Source organism: Lepidochelys kempii, chromosome 1 (genome assembly GCF_965140285.1).
Source record: "Lepidochelys kempii isolate rLepKem1 chromosome 1, rLepKem1.hap1, whole genome shotgun sequence".
In the NCBI taxonomy this organism is placed as follows: Eukaryota; Metazoa; Chordata; order Testudines; family Cheloniidae; genus Lepidochelys; species Lepidochelys kempii.
Window position 1 is genome coordinate 187464341 of NC_136380.1, and position 20203 is coordinate 187484543.

At 46.2% G+C, this 20203-nt stretch overlaps 1 protein-coding gene across 2 annotated transcripts in view; it reads right to left on the reverse strand.

The window, feature by feature from the left end:
- CD247 (CD247 molecule) overlaps window positions 1–20203 on the reverse strand; it is a 98819-nt gene that overhangs the window by 13239 nt on the left and 65377 nt on the right. For both annotated transcript variants that reach the window (XM_073304902.2, XM_073304892.2), the window contains exons 2-3: window positions 7968–8074; window positions 2474–2527 (exon numbers count right to left, since the gene is read on the reverse strand). In XM_073304902.2, coding sequence (XP_073161003.1) covers window positions 2474–2527; window positions 7968–8074 — 161 coding nt within the window. The remainder of the gene's footprint in view (window positions 1–2473; window positions 2528–7967; window positions 8075–20203) is intronic.

Sequence of the window (20203 nt, forward strand, 5' to 3'; positions counted from 1 at the left end):
GGCAAGATTCAAAAAGACTGTACATTTACATGGATAAGACTATCCAGAGACTAATAGCTAATGCTAAAAAGTTTATTGGAAGAAATCTAATACCTTCATGCTTCAAATCTTAAACTAATCTCTAGCTATCTGGGGCTAGGCAAACACTGCACGAGGCCCAGATTCTCACATCTGCCTACTGTGGAGTTGTTTGTATTATCCACTGCAGCATCTGATACTGGCCACTATAAAAGACAGGATATTGGTCAAGAAGGACCATGGATCTGATCCAGTGTGGTACTTCCCCTGTTCTAGGATACATAGCAAGTCACATGACTAGACCAATGGAGACATGGTGACTTGAGCCACAGGAGATAAAGTGATCCCTGTTACTTAAAGAAGAACCAAAATCGCCCCAGTAGTGCTCAGATTCTGCATGTCTGATCCCACCCCATCTTCCATTCAAATCCAAAACCTGGAAATGGACAGTTCCTACTTCTGGGGTCTAGCTCTGATCTTGCCTAGATCCCCCTGCCCCCCACTAGATTCCACGCTCACCCTTGCTATCTTCTGGGAGGAAGAGCCACAAGCCTCCACCCTTCCTGGGCTCTTTAGAGTGGAGCCACCTCAGGGACTACACAAAGGTTTTTGGGTGTGCAGTTCCTGTGCGGCACACCCGCAGCAGGGAGCAGACATTGCTGCTGCTCCCCTCAGTGGGGAGAAGAGGGTCAAGTCAATTACTAGCTCTTGCAAAGCGCCAAATACCTAGGAGCCAGGTATGGGAAGGGGTTTGTGGATGCCTCATTCAAAAAACCGCAGGAGCAGTAAGTGCGGGCCCTATTGACAGAGAGGATGTGGGGGAACAGGGGTTGAGGGAGGGTAAGCAAGCAAGCAAGCAAACAAACAAACATGGCGCAGTGAGATTTCCACCATTTGGATTCTAATGCTGGATCCAAATTCAGACCCAGACAGCTGTCAGGGTCAAATAAAAATACAACCCCCAAATGTTACTTCTGGGGGTATTTGAAGTTAGATCTGGACCCCAGCAGGTCAGTGAGTCTCAGTTTACACTGAAATTCATCCATTTGCTGCAGCTCAAGACAAGATCAATTTCTGACCAGTAGGCTCTTCCACTTACTCTGGTCTCACCAAGCCTGAGAGGCAGGTTAAAAACATCAGTACAAGCATATTCCTGTTCTAGGGCTGATGCTGGTTAATTAAGCAAGGGTAGCATGACATAACTCTCTCTCTTGTCCCCTTCCCAAGAGTTTACTATACTAGTGCCTTGTCATGGTTGAATGGAAGATAGTCATGCCACTGTGCTGTGCCATATTGTCCCTATCAGAAAAGGGAGAAACTGACAGGATGCAAGTGTGTAGAAGAAAAGCTATATAACTGAACAGATCTCTGAGCATTAGCCAGCCTCCTTACCTGAGAACAGGTAAAAAAATCAATCAGTGTAAATATATTAGTTTATAAACCTTTAATCACCCTCCCTCATTTCTAAAGGTAAAATAATAAAATTCTAGTAAATCTAAAATAAATTCCTGTCAGGAGATCAACAGCACATTGAGACATTTTGGGTTGTTTGGGTTTTTTTTAGAAGACATACAATATTATGTATTTTTACAAGTAAGTGTCTAATAGTGATAGTACAAGCATATGGAGCTATTACAAGTGTAGTGCTCTGGTCCATTACTAGAGTACTCCTTTATAACCTTATATAAGCTTTATAACCTTTATAAGCATAGAGGTTAGACTTGGTACCTTACAGACAACCTATGGTCTACTCCCTTTCCAGCAACCCACAATGCAACATTCAAGCAATAGTTAATAAATAACCTGGGAAGAGTTCACATTTGACCCTTAAAGCGTTGCATTCCAGATATCCATATTCTAAACCCTACCACACAGAGCAGTGAAGAGACACAGGTGCCTTAATTGGGGCTACTCAAATACGTACCTACTACTCAGTGTGAGGCAGTACTGCAGGGTCAGGCCCCCTGCAGAGGAAAGCATACGCTGATGGGCACATGTGTGTTTCATGGACTTACAGACAGCACTCTGTGATCCACACACCAGCTCCTGTGCATGTATTGAACTGGCTGCATCTGCCAACTGGAGAGCGCTGGCTCAATACTGGAATTAATTGTTCCCGCCCTTCTGGTGAATGGACATGCCAAGTGCACCTCCTGCACATTAATAGCGTCAAGCCTTAAACCAGAGTCCTAGTGTTCTGTTGGTAACAGGTGAGTGAGAAGGAAGTTTCCCCCACGGTGAGCCATTAGGAGTTCGCCCCAGTGGGAAGTCACTTCCTCTTGTAGCTACTGCACTGCCCACTTGTGATTGTTCCTCATTAGTCTGCCTCATCCAGCCCATCCTGAGAGCCTTCTGGCCAGAAGAAAGTCACCTCATTCAAAGGACAGCAGGAGAAGAGAGCATGTCTGGATGAGCAAATTAAAAACATGTTGACACAAGAGCAGCAGTCACTTACATTATACACGTCATTCTGATCCTGCAGAGCTTGAGATTCAGGAGCGTTGCTGAACTGAAAGAGAGAGACAGCAAAGTGAGCACCTGGTAATGGCAACATAGTAGACACAGCCCCCGGGGGAGTTATTCTTACCTTAGGTGGGGAACCTACAGACTAACAGCCCTGCCAGTGCCATCAAGAGTTTGCCATCTGGGGTGCCCAAAAGGGCCAAAAAACTATACAAATTCCTGCCCTGCTCTCTGAGGGAGCTTTCCTTTGTATTTCAGTCCACTCTCAGGCTTGGTCATCCTTTTAATGGTGCTTTATAACAGTCCTTTGGAAGCTGAAACACAGACAGGATTTCCTACTGAATGTTCCCCTCCACTGTGCCCGTGCACACCAGCATGCTACAGCAGGGTCACCGTCAAGCTCCAAGCCAGTTATTGGAAAGTCTCTTATGAGGGCAAGGGCTGCTAGCATTAATGCCAGGTCTTTCATGGGTCCCGCCCTGCAGGATCAAGCTCTAAAAGACTAAGGACACCTTTTAAGTCTCCAGGCTGCGCAGCGGCAGAAGGTGCTATATAGATTGGGGGAGGGGTGTTTGAAAATTTTCCTCTTAAGTCTGAATATTTTTGCTCCCATCTGCACAACTCTTGCAACCAACCACACACACTTCTCCTTGGCCTGCCCAGGCTTAGTTGTTTGTTGTTGTTGGGGTTTTTTTCGGGGGGGGGGGGGGGGTGAAAGAGCAGCAATTTGAGTTCTGAGATTTTTCAAAAAGTGAAAAACCACCAAATTTTTACAAGTGTTTTAACCTCTCATAGCTCAAAAGGAGCTTGGCCTAAACATTTCCAATTTGTTTTATGCACTGAAAACTAGCAGACAGACTCCAGAAATGTAAACTTAGTCTGACATTTAGGTTTTTTTTTTTCCCCCCCCCACACGAATGGCATAGCCTCCTTTGAATATTTGGCATGCCCTGTAGGCTACAGAGCTGCTAAACCTCCTTCTTACTACAATGGAGTTTACAAGGTTAGTTTGCATTGCCTATATTCATTCATTTTAAAAAGATGCATCTCTAGGGGCCCATCTGGTGCTCTGGGCCTCTGTCTCATACATTCATCACAATATAAGCAGACAAACGTGCACCCATAAATATATCCACGTCAAATGACACCCTCCTCAGCAGACTTACTAAGAGAGAGAAGAGACAAGCTTTGCTGCGTGCTTGGAAGATTAAAAAGTCTGGGCTCCAACAGATTGTGGAGTGGGGTTCAAAATAGAGGACCCTCAGAGAGCACCCTGCTCGCAGCTCCTCACTTTTATAGTGGTCACGCCATTTCAGCCTCTGCTGATCCTGACTAGCACAGTACACATTCATGGAAAGACAGACAATCTCAGGTAACTAGGTCCCAAACCTACAACGTCTGCTAGTGCAGTTTGATTCCTATCAGCTAAGGCAGGTGCTTTGCCCATGCCATTTTGAATCAGGCACAGTAGGACATTGACTCAGTGCCAATACATTGGCTCCAAGCACACCTCTATGGAGCAGCTGTGCCTGCCATGTTGGGGTACCTCCCCCCAACTCCACTACTTTGAAGGGACACAGGCATTGCTGTATACCCGTTAGCGCCACACTTACAGCTAAAGCACTTACCCCAGACAGCACATTCAGAACTTGCATTTAAGATCTCTGAGACCCCAGCCTTGCATGGGTGTGGAGTGGGCTCTAGCAATCAGTATGGATCTCATAACCTCTGCAGTCTGAAGGTGCTTGCTGGCCCTTGTAGCAGGCTTAAAAGGGGGCTGGAGCAGTTGTAGTCGCACAGACCCTGCCAAAGCAGGCTGATGGCTTGTCAGGGGCCATTATCAATTCATTTATATACAATTCCATCACAGGGCAATGAGACAGCTAGCAGTTCTTTGAAGGCCTCCTCTGCCTATGCAGCAGCCAGGAGAGGTACCAGTTCTACAGCCTAATAGCTAAAGCAAAGAACTGACAAGCTCTACAGACATGCAGAGCCTCTAAATGCCACAAGACAAAATAGCTTCTATTCTAGTAATTTATGAGATCTGCTGGGGAAATGGTTACATTTTTAATTGCACTGAAGCTGCTCTGGGTCTCCTGGGGAATTCAGCAAAGCTTCTTTGTAGCCAACTTTCTACACAAAAAGGCATCACACAAAAAGCTTTCTACCTCAGACATGCCTACGTAGCAAAAGATTGATGGAGGGTTTGTCTACACAGAATGGTTTTGAGACTATATACAGGGGTAATGGGGAGAAATTTAGTGGCCTATGATATACAGATCAGACTAGAGGATCTGACTGTCTCTTCTGGCCCTAATCTATGAATTTAGGCAAGGGCTTTGCACTGCACGTACGTACAGAACTTTGTATACAGACACCACTTTCTAGAGAGAAGAACACCAGGTAGACAGGACTTGCGTGTACAGACTCTTCTTGCTGAGGGGAATCAAAACAGCTCCTCTTTGCTCTCCCCATCATGACACTGGGAAGGCTGCAGACTCCAATTTTATAGCTCCATCTTAAATAAATGGAGTGGTACCAGCGATGGGTTTGTCATCCTGCCTCTTCCTCTGAAGCAACAACTTAGTTATTTGCTATCACTGAATTATTACTGTATACACATTCAGTTAACAGCTAGACAAATTGCAGAAGGTAGGCTATTCCATCTCCTACGGGTAAAATCCACTACCTAGGACATCTCCAAGTAGATTACATGCACCTGCTGACAATATTCAAATCACCCTGCAAATCTGTTAACCTTAGAAGGGGAATGAATTTCTCTCACTTTGATTTCTCACTTTAAGAGAAGTTCTGGGCTGGGAACAAGCAACTGCTGGGCTAGTTCAACCCTGCTTCAGCATCTTGCTGCTCCAGGTTCACAAGCTCCCTGGCAATTTTACTGAGCCGCGCCTAATGCCCGCTCTCTTTCCCCAACAGCAGGACAGGTCCATGACTCCTGCAGTTAAGTACAACGTGTACTTGAGGGGCATCTGTACATCTGTCTTTTCGCTCTGGCAGGCTCACACAGACTAGCAGTCCTAGAGCAGCACTTTCATCTGGATTTATAACGGCAGCCAAAAAAAAAACCCCACAACTCCTTCCTGCCACTGCTGAGTTCCATTCATTTCTTCTAAAACTTTCTTCCTTCTGATTTTCGTGGTGCATATGCTGCCTTGGGACACTGTTTATCTGTGGAACAGATGAGTGCCAGCAGCTGCAGGGCAAACCACCCCTCTGCCAGCCCCAACTAGCATACCTCCGCCCTGCCTGGGAGTACCCGCGAGAAGAGAGATCCAGTTCCAGGCCTATTCAATCCTTGGCTTCTCCACTGCAGGCTAACAAGGAAGGTGCCTGTTTTGAGTGGGGTTTTGGGCTGAACCCATTGATTAGAGTAGACTGAAACCAGAGGGAGATTTCTCACTTCGCCAGTCAGAGCGGAGATGCTGGGAAGGGCTGCTTGCCTAAGCCAGGGAGAGGAGGGACGCTCTCCTCTGTTTTTAGCAAAAAGCAGGGGTTGTGCTTTTCCCCGGCCCCCTCACATTGGCCTCTGGGGGGAATTGGACTGAAGCCACCAACTCCCTTCATGAGTCACTGAACAGTCCATCACTGCCCACTTACCCCTGTCACAGCTCCCAGCTGGAGCCAAGCCTCCTAAGACTCCATGTATCCATTACCAGTCCCCAACTCGACATCCAGAGTGGTGGTTTTAAACACAGTTTAGCTTGGGATTTATCCTCCTAAGTGCTCAGACCCTGTTCCTGAGGTATTCCTCTCTCACCATTTATCATGGTCTCTTCATTTCAAAGAGGCATAAACCAACTCACAGTGCTGACCCAGCATCTCCTCCCTAGTCTGTGCAGCCTCTGGTAACAGTGTCCACCACTGTTGTATCAGAGCAGCGTACAGAGTTAAGAAGGACCCAGAGCTGCCAAGGTCCTCCGGCTTTATTCCGCTGAAGCCAATGAAAGTTAGGAGGCTAAATACCTTTACAGCTCTGGGCCAAGGAGACTGGCATCTATCATGTGAGGTTTCCTCCCCTTCAGGGAAAGGTTATGTCTCAGAGTTTTCACCTGAGACAGCCAACATCACTAGTCACTTTTGAAGTTTGGGTACAGTTGAACTGCATGGAGGCTACTTCAGTTAGAGTTCCCCAGCTACTGGTGTTCAAGTTTCCATCCATCCCTCTGACACCACCTCCTCTCTGGCAAAAATGCCCATCTTTACTGCCCACTTCTCCCACACCAAGCCTTGTGCAGAAGGAAAAAATAATCCCCAACAAAATCGGTAGGCCCACTGCTTTATCCTTCCTCAAATTCTTCCTCTGTTATGATGCCTGTAAACACCACTAGCAGAGAATGCCTCAGCAAGGAAAGGCTACTGTTTATTTTGCACAAGCATCCACATTTTACGGTTATTTTGTCCCCCATCCCCACTCCTGTTTGTCTGTTTTATACACCCATTTTGTCTTGTCGTAAGTTGAGATAGTTATCTTTCTGAGGCAGGGACTGTCTTTTCATTACCGTGACTGGGCCCCATGGCACAACAATAACAAACATGCGCACAATGGCTACCAGACCCACAATTCCTTGCTCTGTTGTCAGAGTGTGTTGGGGTCCCTGAGCCTTCAGGGCTGAACTATTATCACGTGACTGTCATGTTGCCTAAAGGCAGGAAGAGCTCTGACCACGGCTTGAATGAGGCAATATCAGGCTGGGGCTGGTTGGCATTGTTCTTTATGTCTATACCTCATCCAAAGACCAGGCCAAAGATGGGGCATGAGCCAAAAATCACCTACAAGTTCTAAAGTGGAGAGAGAAGAAATGCATTTTGGATTCAAGATCGTGTGGCTGCAGATGCTGAATCCTCACAGGATGTGGACTCTGGGGAACCTTGCCATCATCACCCACAGTGACTAGGTTGGCTACTTTCTGAAAGCTCCCAGGCCCCTCCTTGTACTTTCCATATTCTGATGGTGAGTGGGTGCGACTCTTGAAGGAGCACTGCCTGTTTCTTTTTAATTAACCCACCAGTACAGATCACCAGCTGCAATGTTTTGCTAGATTTTGCATTTTATGCTTGGGACTCGTGCACTTCTGGGCCCTGCTCTGGAAAAACAAAATCAGTTGACTGCTCACAGCCCACTTCAGAAAAGGAAAGGCCTTACCACAAAGGAAGTTGCAATAATCCTACCATGCTTTCCCTATATCTTCAACGCTCAAATACTGAACTGCTTTCACTCCCGCCAGATCCCAGTGCTTAGCAACAGGCTCTCAGGCATCACAACGATCAAACTGCAAACCCAGCACTTCTCATTTGCAATGGGAGCCAAATGATCATAGGCTTATACACCAACTTTCAAGCCAGGCAATTATCCAAGAAAAGCTGATCTTCCCCCAACCACTTCCCAGTCCATAGACAGACTGGATTACGTGACAAACACCTAATGGTTCAGTGTTTTGAGGAGACACTGTGGCAATTAGACTAACCTTAGCTTTCAAAAAGAGGGCCGTAATGATGACTGCATAGATGAAGAGGATCCCATCCAGTATGTAGCACAGTCTCGGGTCTGTCAGTCCCGGAACCGGTGCAGCATCTGTACAGAAATACCAAGTACATTAATAAAAACAAGGTCATCTGGGTTATAATATACAGGCTGGCGTGTATATGGCTTTGCTGCCCTCTACTCAACAGAGCAACAGCCACTTCAGTGTGTGTGATTATGTACCCCCATAGCGGCTGGAGTCCTACAAAAGGACATACAAGCCCTAAGGCAACTGGCAGTAAAGGAAGACTCTCTTTTAGCACAAGAGGCTAAAGATGACTGTTATGAAGCAGAAAGTCCAGGTTCTATTCCCTGTGGCATGTGTGCACAGTTTTAGCTGGCGACTAGGACATCTGCACATCTATGGTCAAAGATCAGCTACAATGCAGTTATTTGAAGAATGCCTGACATAGACAACTACTACCCATCAAGTCGGTCATTAGGATCCAATATTATCCCCTGCAGGGAGTCATGGCAACAAGAAGTTGTGACACAGAAATGCTGTTAAGTGTTGGTGTTTATGTTCTGGGCCCAATCAGATGATATGGTTCAGGTTACCTCCTGATCCCATCTTATGGCAGGCAGCAGAATGCCCTGACTCCAGTGGCACCTATTACAGTCATGACTACACCTTTTCAGAGAACTAAAAAGAGGAGCCAGAGCGGAGAAATTCAGCTGTGGAGCCAAAAGTTCAGGTCCAGAAGTTGGAGCAGTCTTAGATCGAGGGTTCAGGTCCAGAACCATCTGTAGAGGAAAGGTTACAGTGTAATCTAAAAAGCAGAGAAAGATCACCTTTCCGGGAAACGGAGGAAGGTAACAGGTTATTTGAATTGCAGAATTAGAGGGAATTCAGAGAAGGGTGAAAAAAGTATCAAGAGTACAGAAAACTCATATGAAGAGAGAATGAAAAGTCTGGGATTGTTCGCCTTAGGAAGGAGATGAATAAGAAGGGACAAGTACATAAAATAATAAATGGTGTAGAGAAGGTAGACAGGGAGAACAGCAGTTCCCAGTCTCATAACACAATTAAATTAAAAAGGTGGCAAATTCAAAACTGATACAAGGAAATACTTTTTCACAAAACATGTGATTAAACTATAGAACTCATTACCACAGGAAGTTGTTGAGACCAAGACTTTAGCAAGATTCAAACTTGGCATTAATACAGATATCAAACATATCCAGAATTACCATAATTCATTATAAAAATTGTGGAAGGGGTATAAAGCCTCATGCTCCAGGGTCTAAGCCAACCTCTAACTATTAGAGATCAGGATGAGACTCACATCTGCTACTGTAGGGTTCTTACACCTTTTTCTTTACAATCTGCTACTGGCCACTGTCAGACAGGATACTGAACTAGATGAACCTTGGATCTGACGCAGCCTGGCAATTCCTATGCACCACACATGACAGATGTTAGTCACGTTGCTTAATGCATTACTGGAACACACGCTGATATTACGGTGGATGAGGGTGGTATAGGAACCTTTACCGAATAGAACGTTCTATATGCTGGATCTCTATTCTGATTGGTGTTCCCACACAGGCCACTCACTCTAAAAAGCTTTTTGCAGATAACGTTTTTTCTATAACAGCCACATCGATGTGAGGAAATCTGCCTTCTACAGGATCAAAGTGTCCAGTAAGTTAATGGTGCTGGATTTAAAGAACTGTATTCATAGAGAGAGACTGGGTACACTCAAACTTTTAGTCATGTTTTAACTCTTGATAATACAATTGTAAATTCTAATGTGGACACTATACCAGTATTTATTCCAGGACACAAATGTTTGCTGCTAGTTGTGTTTAAACTGAAGGGATTATTACACTGAGGCAGACGAAACTGTCAATACCATAAAATGATTTTTCTAAATTAGGAATTGACATTCAATTCAAAACAGTTCATGTGATTAGAAACCACACACTTACAGGGTATGTCTACACTTTGAGCTAGGGGAGTAATATCCAGCTTAAGAAGACACACCCACGTTAGCTTTGACGGAGCTAGCATACCAACATAGCCGTGGCAGTGTTTGCAGCAGGAGGGGCTAGCCACCCTGAATAATTGTGTAGCATCTTAGAGAGGTGTGTATTCAGGGTGGCTACTCTTCCACTGCTTGCACCGTCACACCTAGGGAAAGAAAGTGGTATATGATCCTCACCCTTCTATAAATGCCTTTTAAAGGATACTCAACATACTTTACAAATATCAATTAATCTTCACCACCACACTCATCTGATATAGGATTATACCCCACTTCCAAAAAGGTAAACAGAGGCAAGGAGAGGTTAAGTCACTTGCTCAAGGTCCCACAGTAAATCTATGGCACAGCTGGGAACAGAATCTGGTCTACACTATGAGTTTATGTCGAATTTAGCAGTGTTAAATTGAATTAACCCTGCACCCATCCACACAACGAAGCCATTTTGTCGACATAAAGGGCTCTTAAAATCGATTTCTGTACTCCTCCCTGATGAGGGGATTAGCACTGAAATCGACATTGCTGTTTCGAATTAGGGTTAGTGTGGACGCAATTCGATGGTATTGGCCTCCAGGAGCTATCCCACAGTGCACCATTGTGACCGCTCTGGACAGCACTCTGAACACTGATGCACTGGCCAGGTGTACAGGAAAAGCCCTGGGAACTTTTGAATCTCATTTCCTGCTTGGCCAGGTGAGCTCACCAGCACAGGTGAGCATGCAGTCCCAGAATCGAAAAAGCTCCAGCATGGACCGAATGGGAGGTACTGGATCTGATAGCACGGATTCGTCTCCCCATACAGCGATCAGAACTATGTTCCAAAAGACGAAATGCCAAAACATTTAAAAAAATCTCCAAGGCCATGACGGATAGAGGCTCCAGCAGGGACGCAACACAGTGCCACGTGAAACTTAAGGAGCTCAGACAAGCGTACCAGAAAACCAAAAGAATCAAAACAGACACCCCAGGACAGAGCCCCAGACATGCCACTTCTACGCTGAGCTGCATGCAATTCTAGGGGGAGCCGCCACCACTACCCCACCCCTGTCCATGGACTCCGATGATGGGGTACTCTTCGCCATGCCTGAGGATTTTGCGGACGGGGAAAATGAGGAGGACGACGACGAGCTTGAGGAGAGCAGACAGCACACCGTTCTCCCCAACGGCCAGGATCTTTTTATCACCCTGACTGAAATGCTCTCCCAACCCAACCAAGCCAGAGAAGGGACCTCTGGTGAGTGTACTTTTTAAATATAATACATGTTTTAAAAGCAAACATTTTTTAATAATTAATTTGCCCCGAGGACTTGGGATGTTTTTGTGGCCAGTACTGCTACTGAAGAAGTCTGTTAACATGTCTGGGGATGGAGTGGAAATCCTCCAGGGACAACTCCATGAAGCTCTCCTGGAGGTAATCAAAAAGCATTTGTAAAAGGTTTCTGGGGAGAGCAGCCTTATTCCGTCCTCCATGGTGGGACACTTTACCATGCCATGCTAGTAGCAAGTAATCTGGTATCATTGCATGACAAAGCCTGGCAATGTGTGGTCCTGGTGTTTGCTGGCATTCAAGCAACATCCGTTCTTTATCTCTCTGTGTTATCCTCAGGAGAGTGATATTGTTCATGGTAACCTGGTTGATATATGGGAATTTAATTAAGGGGACATTCAGAGGTAGCCGCTCCTACTGGGCTCTTTGCTTGTAGCTGAAAAGAAATCCTTCCCACAGTTAGCCAAGTGGTGGGGGGAGGGGGCATTGGCACTGAGCTGTTCACGTTTGGCTAGCAGTGATCTTCCCTGATACCAGCCATGCAGTGGGGGGAGGGGTAAAGTGATCATCCCAGAGAATTGGATGGGGCGGGGGGTTAGTTTGGTTTCTGCTGCTGCACATTAACATGAAAACCACAGCACTAAATGGCCAACTCAACAGGCTTTGCTTGGTATGGGAAAGGAGGGCGCTGCTGTTATGAAGGTTGCAGAAGCTGAAAGACTATGGCTTACCATGGCCACCTGCAAGCCGCATTCTGTTGCCCGGCCCTGCTTGTGTGTTCTCTAACACCAAAGCCGCAGGCACTCAATATAAGATGCAAAATGCGACCTTGTACCGAAATCACATGTGCTATGTAATGTGAATAGTGTTGTTCACCGTGAAAGAGTATAGCCATTGTTCTGTAAACTGTATCTTTTTAAATACTTCACTCCCTTTTTTTCCTCCCGCAGCTGCAAATGTTTCAAGCCTCCCTCCTCCATCCCAAAGGCTATCTCAGATAAGGTGGCGAAAAAAAAAGCACGTGCGCTGAAATGTTCTCTGAGGTCATGCAGTTGTCCGGCACTGACAGAGCTCAGCAGAATGTGTGGAGGGACACAGTAGCACAGTACAGGAAAGCAGCCAATGAATGTGAGGACAGGAGGGACGATCGAGATGAGAGGTGGCGGCAGGAAGTTCAGAGGAGGCAGGATGCAACACAGGGGCTACTGCGGGATCAAACGGACATGCTCCGGCATCTGGTGGAGGTTCAGGAATGGCAGCAGGATCACAGACTGCTGCTGCAGCCCCTGTTTAACTGCCCTCCCTCCTCCCCAATTTCCAAAGCCTCCTCACCCAGACGCCCAAGAACGTGGTGGGGGGAGGCTCTGGGCACCAACCACTCTACCCCAGTGGACAGCCCAAGCAACAGAAGGCTGTCATTCAACAAGTTTTGAAGTGGCCTTTTCCTTCCTTCCTACCCTGCTCCCACACCCCACCCAGGCTACCTTGTGAGTTATCTCCCTATTTGTTATAATCAATAAATAAAGAATATATGGTTTTTAAACTACAGTAACTTTATTTCCTTTGCAAGCAAGTTGTGATCGAAGCGGGGAAGGCGGGTGGCTTACAGAGGATTAGAGTCAACCAAGGTGGGCGGCGGGGGTGTTCATCTAGGAGAAACAAACAGAAGTGTTCACACGATACCCTGGCCAATCATGAAACTGGTTTTCAAAACTTCTCTGATGCGCAGCGCTTCCTGCTGTGCTCTTCTAATCGCCCAGGTGTCTGGCTACACATATTCAGCGGCCAGACGATTTGCCTCAGCCTCCCACCCCGCCATAAACGTCTCCCCCTTACTCTCACAGAGATTGTGGAGCACACAGCAAGCAGCAATAACAGTGGGAATATTGGTTTTGCTGAGGTCTGAGCGAGTCAGTAAACTGCGCCAGCGACCCTTTAAAAGGTCAAATGCACACTCTACCACCATTCTCCACTTGCTCAGCCTATAGTTGAACTGCTCTGTACTACTGTCCAGGGTGCCTGTGTACGGCTTCATAAGCCAGGGCAGTAAGGGGTAGGCTGGGTCCCCAAGGATAACTATAGGCATTTCAACATCCCCAACAGTTATTTTCTGGTCTGGGAAGTAAATCCTTTCCTGCAGCCATTGAAACAGACCGGAGTTCCTGAAGACGTGAGCATCATGAACCTTTCCTGGCCATCCCACATTGATGTTGGTGAAATGTCCCTTGTGATCCACCAATGCTTGCAGCACCATTGAATAGTACCCCTTGCGGTTTATGTACTGGCTGCCCTGGTGGTCCGGTCCCAAAACAGGGATATGCGTTCTGTCTATAGCCCCACCACAGTAAGGGAATCCCATTGCAGCAAAGCCATCTAGTATGACCTGCACATTTCCCAGAGTCACTACCTTTGATAGCAGCAGCTCAATGATTGCGTTGGCTACTTGCATCACAGCAACCCCCACAGTAGATTTGCCCACTCCAAATTGATTACCGACTGACCGGCAGCTGTCTGGCATTGCAAGCTTCCACAGGGCAATTGTCACTCACTTCTCAACTTTGAGGGCTGCTCTCATCTTGGTATTCTTGCGCTTCAGGGCAGGGGAAAGCAAGTCACAAGTTCCATGAAAGTGCCCTTACGCATGCAAAAGTTTCGAAGCCACTGGGAATCATCCCAAACCTGCAACAGTATGCGGTGCCACCAGTCTGTGCTTGTTTCCCAGGCCCAGAATTGGCATTCCACGGCATGAGCCTGTCCCAGTAACACCATGATCTCCAAATTGCCAGGGACCGCAGTTTTAGAGAAATCTGTGTCCATGTCCTCATCACTCTCGTCACCATGTTGCAGTCGCCTCCTCACCTGGTTTTTCAGGTTCTGGTTCTGCATAAACTGCACGATAATGCGTGATGTGTTTACAATGGTCATAACTGCTGTGGTGAGCTGAACAGGCTCCATGCTTGCCCTGCTTTGGCGTCTGCCGTTGCTTTCACGGAGGGAGGGTTGACTGACTACATTTATGCATAACCACCCACAACAAATTTTTGGCCCCATCAGGCATTGGGAGTTCAGCCCAGAATTCCAGTGGGCAGCGGGGACTGCGGGAACTGTGGGATAGCTACCCACAGTGCACCACTCGGAATGTTGACGCTTGCCACGGTACTGTGGACACACACCGCTGAATTAATGTGCTTAGCATGGACGCATGCACTCGGCTTTATACAATCTGTTCCCAAAAATTGACTTTTGTAAAATCGGAGTAATTTCGTAGTGTAGACAAGGCCTGAGAGTCCCAATGCCCATTTTCTTGTTCTAATCATTCAGTAGGCCACACTTTGTTGTGCAGCCTTAGCTCAAGGCACACACCTGGTGTATAGCAGCACAGGGCCCTTGACTTTGGGAGACACCGTTTGCCAGCATGCCAGATCCAGGAAATCCCCATTCACATAATTGCACGCCTCAAACCTGCCACCCGTTTAAAAGATACAGGGGCCAGACCAGCCTCCTCAGTGCTTAAATCCTCTCTGCTTCTCTTTCAAGCGGATTAAACCCTTTTGATCCTTGCCAACTCAAGAATGACAAAGAACCTGATACCTTCTTGCTTCATTGTTAAAGAGTAGGGTATATCAAAATAAATAAAACAGGTTTATAAATGGAGACTTAAGATCAAGTATACGCTGAATCCTTGGCCAAAGATAAGCCATTTTTTTCATTGTACAGTAGAACCTCAGAGTTATGAACTGACCAGTCAACCAGACCCCTCATTTGGAATCAGATGTACGCAATCAGACAGCAGCAGAGACCCCACCCCCCCAAAAAAGGGAAAGCAGCATTTCTCTTCTGCACAGTAAAATTTCAAAGCTGTATTAAGCTCAATGTTCAATTGTAAACTTTTGAAAGAACAACCATAACGTTTTGTTCAGCGTTACGAACATTTCAGAGTTATGAACAACCTCCATAAGTCTGAGATTCTACTGTACTCCTTATATTTGTAATAAGGAAATAAAGAATAAGGAAAGTTCTGCTATTAGTCCTACAAGTCACTTCAATGGGACTATTTTAGATTGAAAGTGCTTCAGGGCAGAAGCCATCTTCTGTTCTATGGTTGTATGGTGCCTAGCACAATGAGCCCCAACCAACGCCTTTAAGGTGCTACCAAAATAAAAATGATAATATTTGTGAGTGAGGGTTTACAGAATTGGGCCTCAAGACTGACAAGCAGGAGATGATCTGGGACAATGTGAATGACAGGCAAGGAGTGACCGTAACTTACCCTGACAAGACAATAGGAAAGTTGCTCATGGAGAGCCTGCTCCTACTCACCCCTCCTCCACTCCCCCTCAAGCCCCACCCTCCCCCACAGCAGACCGCAAAACCCAGAGTAGCCAAGGGAAAAAGAGGGGGGCCAGGAAATGAACCTGCCACAGAGCTGCTCAGACCACCAGACAAGAGGTCTCCCCAGAGGTCACACAAGTAGACCAGAACAACCTTATGGGAGAAGCATCTATTGTTGTGTATAGTAACATACTTCTACAGCATCTGTGGTATATTGTGAACACGGAAATATATATTTAGATATTTTGAAGTTAAAAAAGGAATTAAACCCTGCACAGGCCTCTTAAATGGCTTCTCATTTTGTAATTCGGGCTCTGCGCTATCGTTATCTTTTGATAAATGGGCTTTTTTGGCTTTGATAATTCACACACCAGTAACTCATTTAACCACAGATGCTGCAGGCTTATGCTTACCTACATTTATTTTAAATGGCTTAAAAGGATGGGGATATTTTTGCTTTAAGGCGTAATCACTCATCAGTGGCTCACTGTGGACAAGACGACAATGAAAGTGTCTGTGTCCATTCACTGTCATACATTAACATACTAAGATACAAACACAATGACACACATTTTGGACAGTATTTTCTCTCTCTCTCTCTCTCTCACACACACACACACACACACACACACGTTTTAAAATCTGTGAAAATTCTTTTTAACAGAATAAAGACTTTTAATTTAATAATCCCCCTATATGATTCTTACCCTAAAAAAAAAATCACACAGAGCTCCTTCAATATTAATGATTATTTGCAGTAGTGCCCATTGGTGCTGGGTACTTCACTGTCCAGTGAGCATTACATGTTCCCTCGGCCAATCCATAGAGGTTTAGGAGTCTGCTGCTGCTCCCAGCGAGATGAGTCTAACAATAGACAACTAATGTTTTTCAAGCAGGAGGTCCTATCTTCAAGTACTAGTGATGGTCCAAATGGGGTGAGGTAACACAAGGTGTTTTCTGAACAGAGAACACCACAACACAATCCCTGCCCTAAGGAACTTAAATTAAAGATAGACAATGAGAGGGGAGGGAGAGAAGGTACTGTTATCTTAATATTTTAAACAAGTAAGCAATTTCCAGATTACTCCTGAAACTTGTCACAGATAGTCAGCAAGTTCACCTTAGGCATCACACACAATTAAGTCTCTAGGAGGAACTTAAATGCAAAGATGGTCAGGGCTTTGTGGATGAGCTCAGGACGGGCAGATGTTCCACACCTACGAAGGCAGCAAGGCTGGGTCTTGGGAGGTTCCGAGCTCTAATTCTGCCTCTACCCCACTCACTGTGTGGCTTTGGGTGAGTAACTGCAACTTTATGTCTCAGCTGCTCTACCAGTATAACAGGGATAATATTTAATAATAATATTTATATTTACCCACTGGGGCGTTGCAAGGATTAGCTAAGATCTATACGGTGCTTTGATGATCTATGTAATTGCTCAGTGGCAGCCTAAGGACAATGCACAAGAAGCAGTCACTCGGGTTGATGAGGCTGGCACGGTAGGCAGAGCAGAGGGATGTGAGGAGACATGGAATGACACAGGGTGGATAAGCAGGAGGGACAGAGTCCTGCAGGACTTTGTAACACAAAATTTGAACTTTACACAGTGGAACACACCTAATGTTTAAGATCGCTAGCCAGACTTCCTCCCAGCCTAGCCTAACTCCCTGAGAAATTTCCTTCCAGCCCCCTCACACAGATAGACTCTCCTCCCAAGTGAAGTAGCCTACCCCTCCACAGCAAGTGGTCAGATTGGAAGCAGCCACTCTTTTGCTCTGCTGCAGACTTACTACCACTTCCAAATCCCCTCTGACTCTGGAGTCCAAATACAACTGAGGCAGCCTTAATCCCCCTCCGCATTTATACCTACGGCCCTACCAAATTCACGACCATGAAGAACACATCACAAGCCGTGAAATCTGGTCTCCCCCTATGCAAATCTGGTCTTTTGTGTGCTTTTACCCTATACTATACAGATTTCACGGGGGAGACCAACATTTCTCAAATTGGGAGTTCTGACCCAAAAGGGAGTTGCAGGGCAGCTGCAAGGTTATTTTAGGGGGGTTGCAGTGTTGCCACCCTTACGTCTGTGCTGCCTCCAGAGCTGGGTGGCTGGAGAGCAGCAGCGGTTGGCCTGGCACCCACCTCTGAAGGCAGCGCCCTGCTGGCAGCAGCGCTGAAGTAAGTGTGGCAATACCATACCAGGATGCCCTTACTACTTGCGCCGCTGCCTTCAGAGCTGGGCGACCGGAGAGTGGCGGCTGCTGACCGGCGGCCCAGCTCTGACGGCAGCAGCGCCAAAGTAAGGTGGCAATATCATACCATGCCGTCCTTACTATGCGCTGATGCTGGCTCTGCCTTCAGACTGGGCTCCCGGCCAGCAGCCACCACTCTGCAGCTGCCCAGCTCTGAAGGCAGCGCCATCACCAGCAGCAGCACAGGAGTAAGGGCAGTGGTATCTTCCTTTGGGGGAGGGATAGCTCAGTGGTTTGAGTGTTGGCCTGCTAAACCCAGGGTTGTGAGTTCAATCCTTGAGGGGGCCATTTAGGGATCGGGACAAAAATTGGGGATTGGTCCTGCTTTGAGCAGGGGGTTGGACTAGATGACCTCATGAGGTTTCTTCCAACCCTGATATTCTATGATAACCCTCCCCCTGCTCAACTTCTTTTTGGGTCAGAACTGCTACAATTACAACACTGTGAAATTTCAGATTTAAATAGCTGAAATCATGAAATTTATTATTTTTAAAATCCTATGACTGTGAAATTGATCAGAATGGACCACGAACTTGGTAGGACCCCGTTTATACCCCACAGAGCAGGAACGTCATAGACTATTCCCAGTTCCCATGAGGGTAACCCACTGCACCTTTTTCTTAAAAAGAAAAAAAGAAAAGAAAAGAAAACGAAAAAAACCCAAAACACCACCACACTACTTAGCGAGAACTGAGTGAAATAGAACTAAAGGAGAGGAAGCCTGTGGGCCTGAGAGAGAGGGGCCATGCTGAAGTCAACGCAGAGCTCAGCTCTGAGCACAGCCCAAGTGCTCAGTGTGGTTACAGAGAGCAGTTTCAACCCCTCCTCTCAGAGCTGACAGCTGTGTCTCTTGAGTGCGAGGTTTCCTGTGCTATGTTGCAATCCCAGAGGCTTATCTCCCAGTCATCTATCTATCCGATGTACACATGCACGCAGCACACCCCCACCCCCGCACCTCCCCCCCCCCGACGTAGAGCCAGAGACTAGCAGCCTCACAACACTGTGAAAGTTTTCACGAATGCTGGTCTCCAGTGTCTCCTAGGAACTGGTGAGCGCTAACAGAATTGAGCCCATTATTCTAAGTTTGTGCTTTGAGATAAGAGGTGCTATTTAGACATTTCATAACTTACATACATCCTCCTCAGGGCAGAAGGGAATTGGCCGGGACACCAAGGCAAACCCCTTGTGCAGAATGTGCCATGGGATCTGGCACGTTCATCCAGGATGGTGAATTTTATGGGCTTCTCTCCAAGCGCCAAGAAACTCGGTTACCTGCCTCAGAACAACAAAAAGCTGACATGATGTTGCCAGGCTTCAATCCTTTGGTTTGAGGGATTCTAGCTGCTTCAGTCCTGAAGAGTGGGCGACCAAATCATCCCTCTCACAATCCAGCAATCAGGAGCCAACTGTTGCTCATCCAGGCCTCAACTCAGCAAAGCACATGCTTAACTTTAAGTATGTATGTGAGTAGTAGTCACATTGGGACACAGGCATAAGTGATTTGCTGAATCACAGGATTAATTAAATTAAGATGTTCAGATACTGCAGTGATGAGCACAGTAAAAGAACATTTATACAAAAGAAATTCTGGAAAAATTCTGTTGGCAGCAGGAAGAGCTTTATATTCCATTTTAAAGGCACCATCTAAATAGACAATTAAATGGAGGGATAGGGATTCTATAGCCTCCTAGCACTACCCTCTGACCCAGCCTGGGTACTGCAGCCTCTCTACTCTGTAACTTGGATAAAGGATAGGTTTCAGAGGAGCATCCATGTTAGTCTGTATTCGCAAAAAGAAAAGGAGGACTTGTGGCACCTTAGAGACTAACCAATTTATTTGAGCATAAGCTTTCGTGAGCTACAGCTCACTTCATCAGAATGCATCCGATGAAGCGAGCTGTAGCTCACGAAAGCTTATGCTCAAATAAATGTTAGTCTCTAAGGTGCCACAAGTCCTCCTTTTCTTTTTGGATAAAGGAGTCATTGTTTCTAGACCACCACCGCTCTGCAGTTTCATAGCAACTTCTATCCAAGGAACTCAAGCTGCTTTACACACATGAAGGAATTAAGGCCTGCAGCACTTTTATACTGTAAGGCTAGTATTAGGCCAATTTTACAAATAAGGAAGTCGAAGCACAGAAATTAAGTCCAACATTTTCGAAAATAGTCACTATTTTGAGTTCTCATCTTCAGACACGTTGGGATCCACTTTCACAAACACCAATTTGAGTCAACAGGAACTGCAGCCGTTCAGCACTTCAGACGTTATAAGACTGACTCTTCAGCAGTTGAGCATCAAATATTATTTATAGTACACTAACGCCTCTAGGAGTCCTATTCA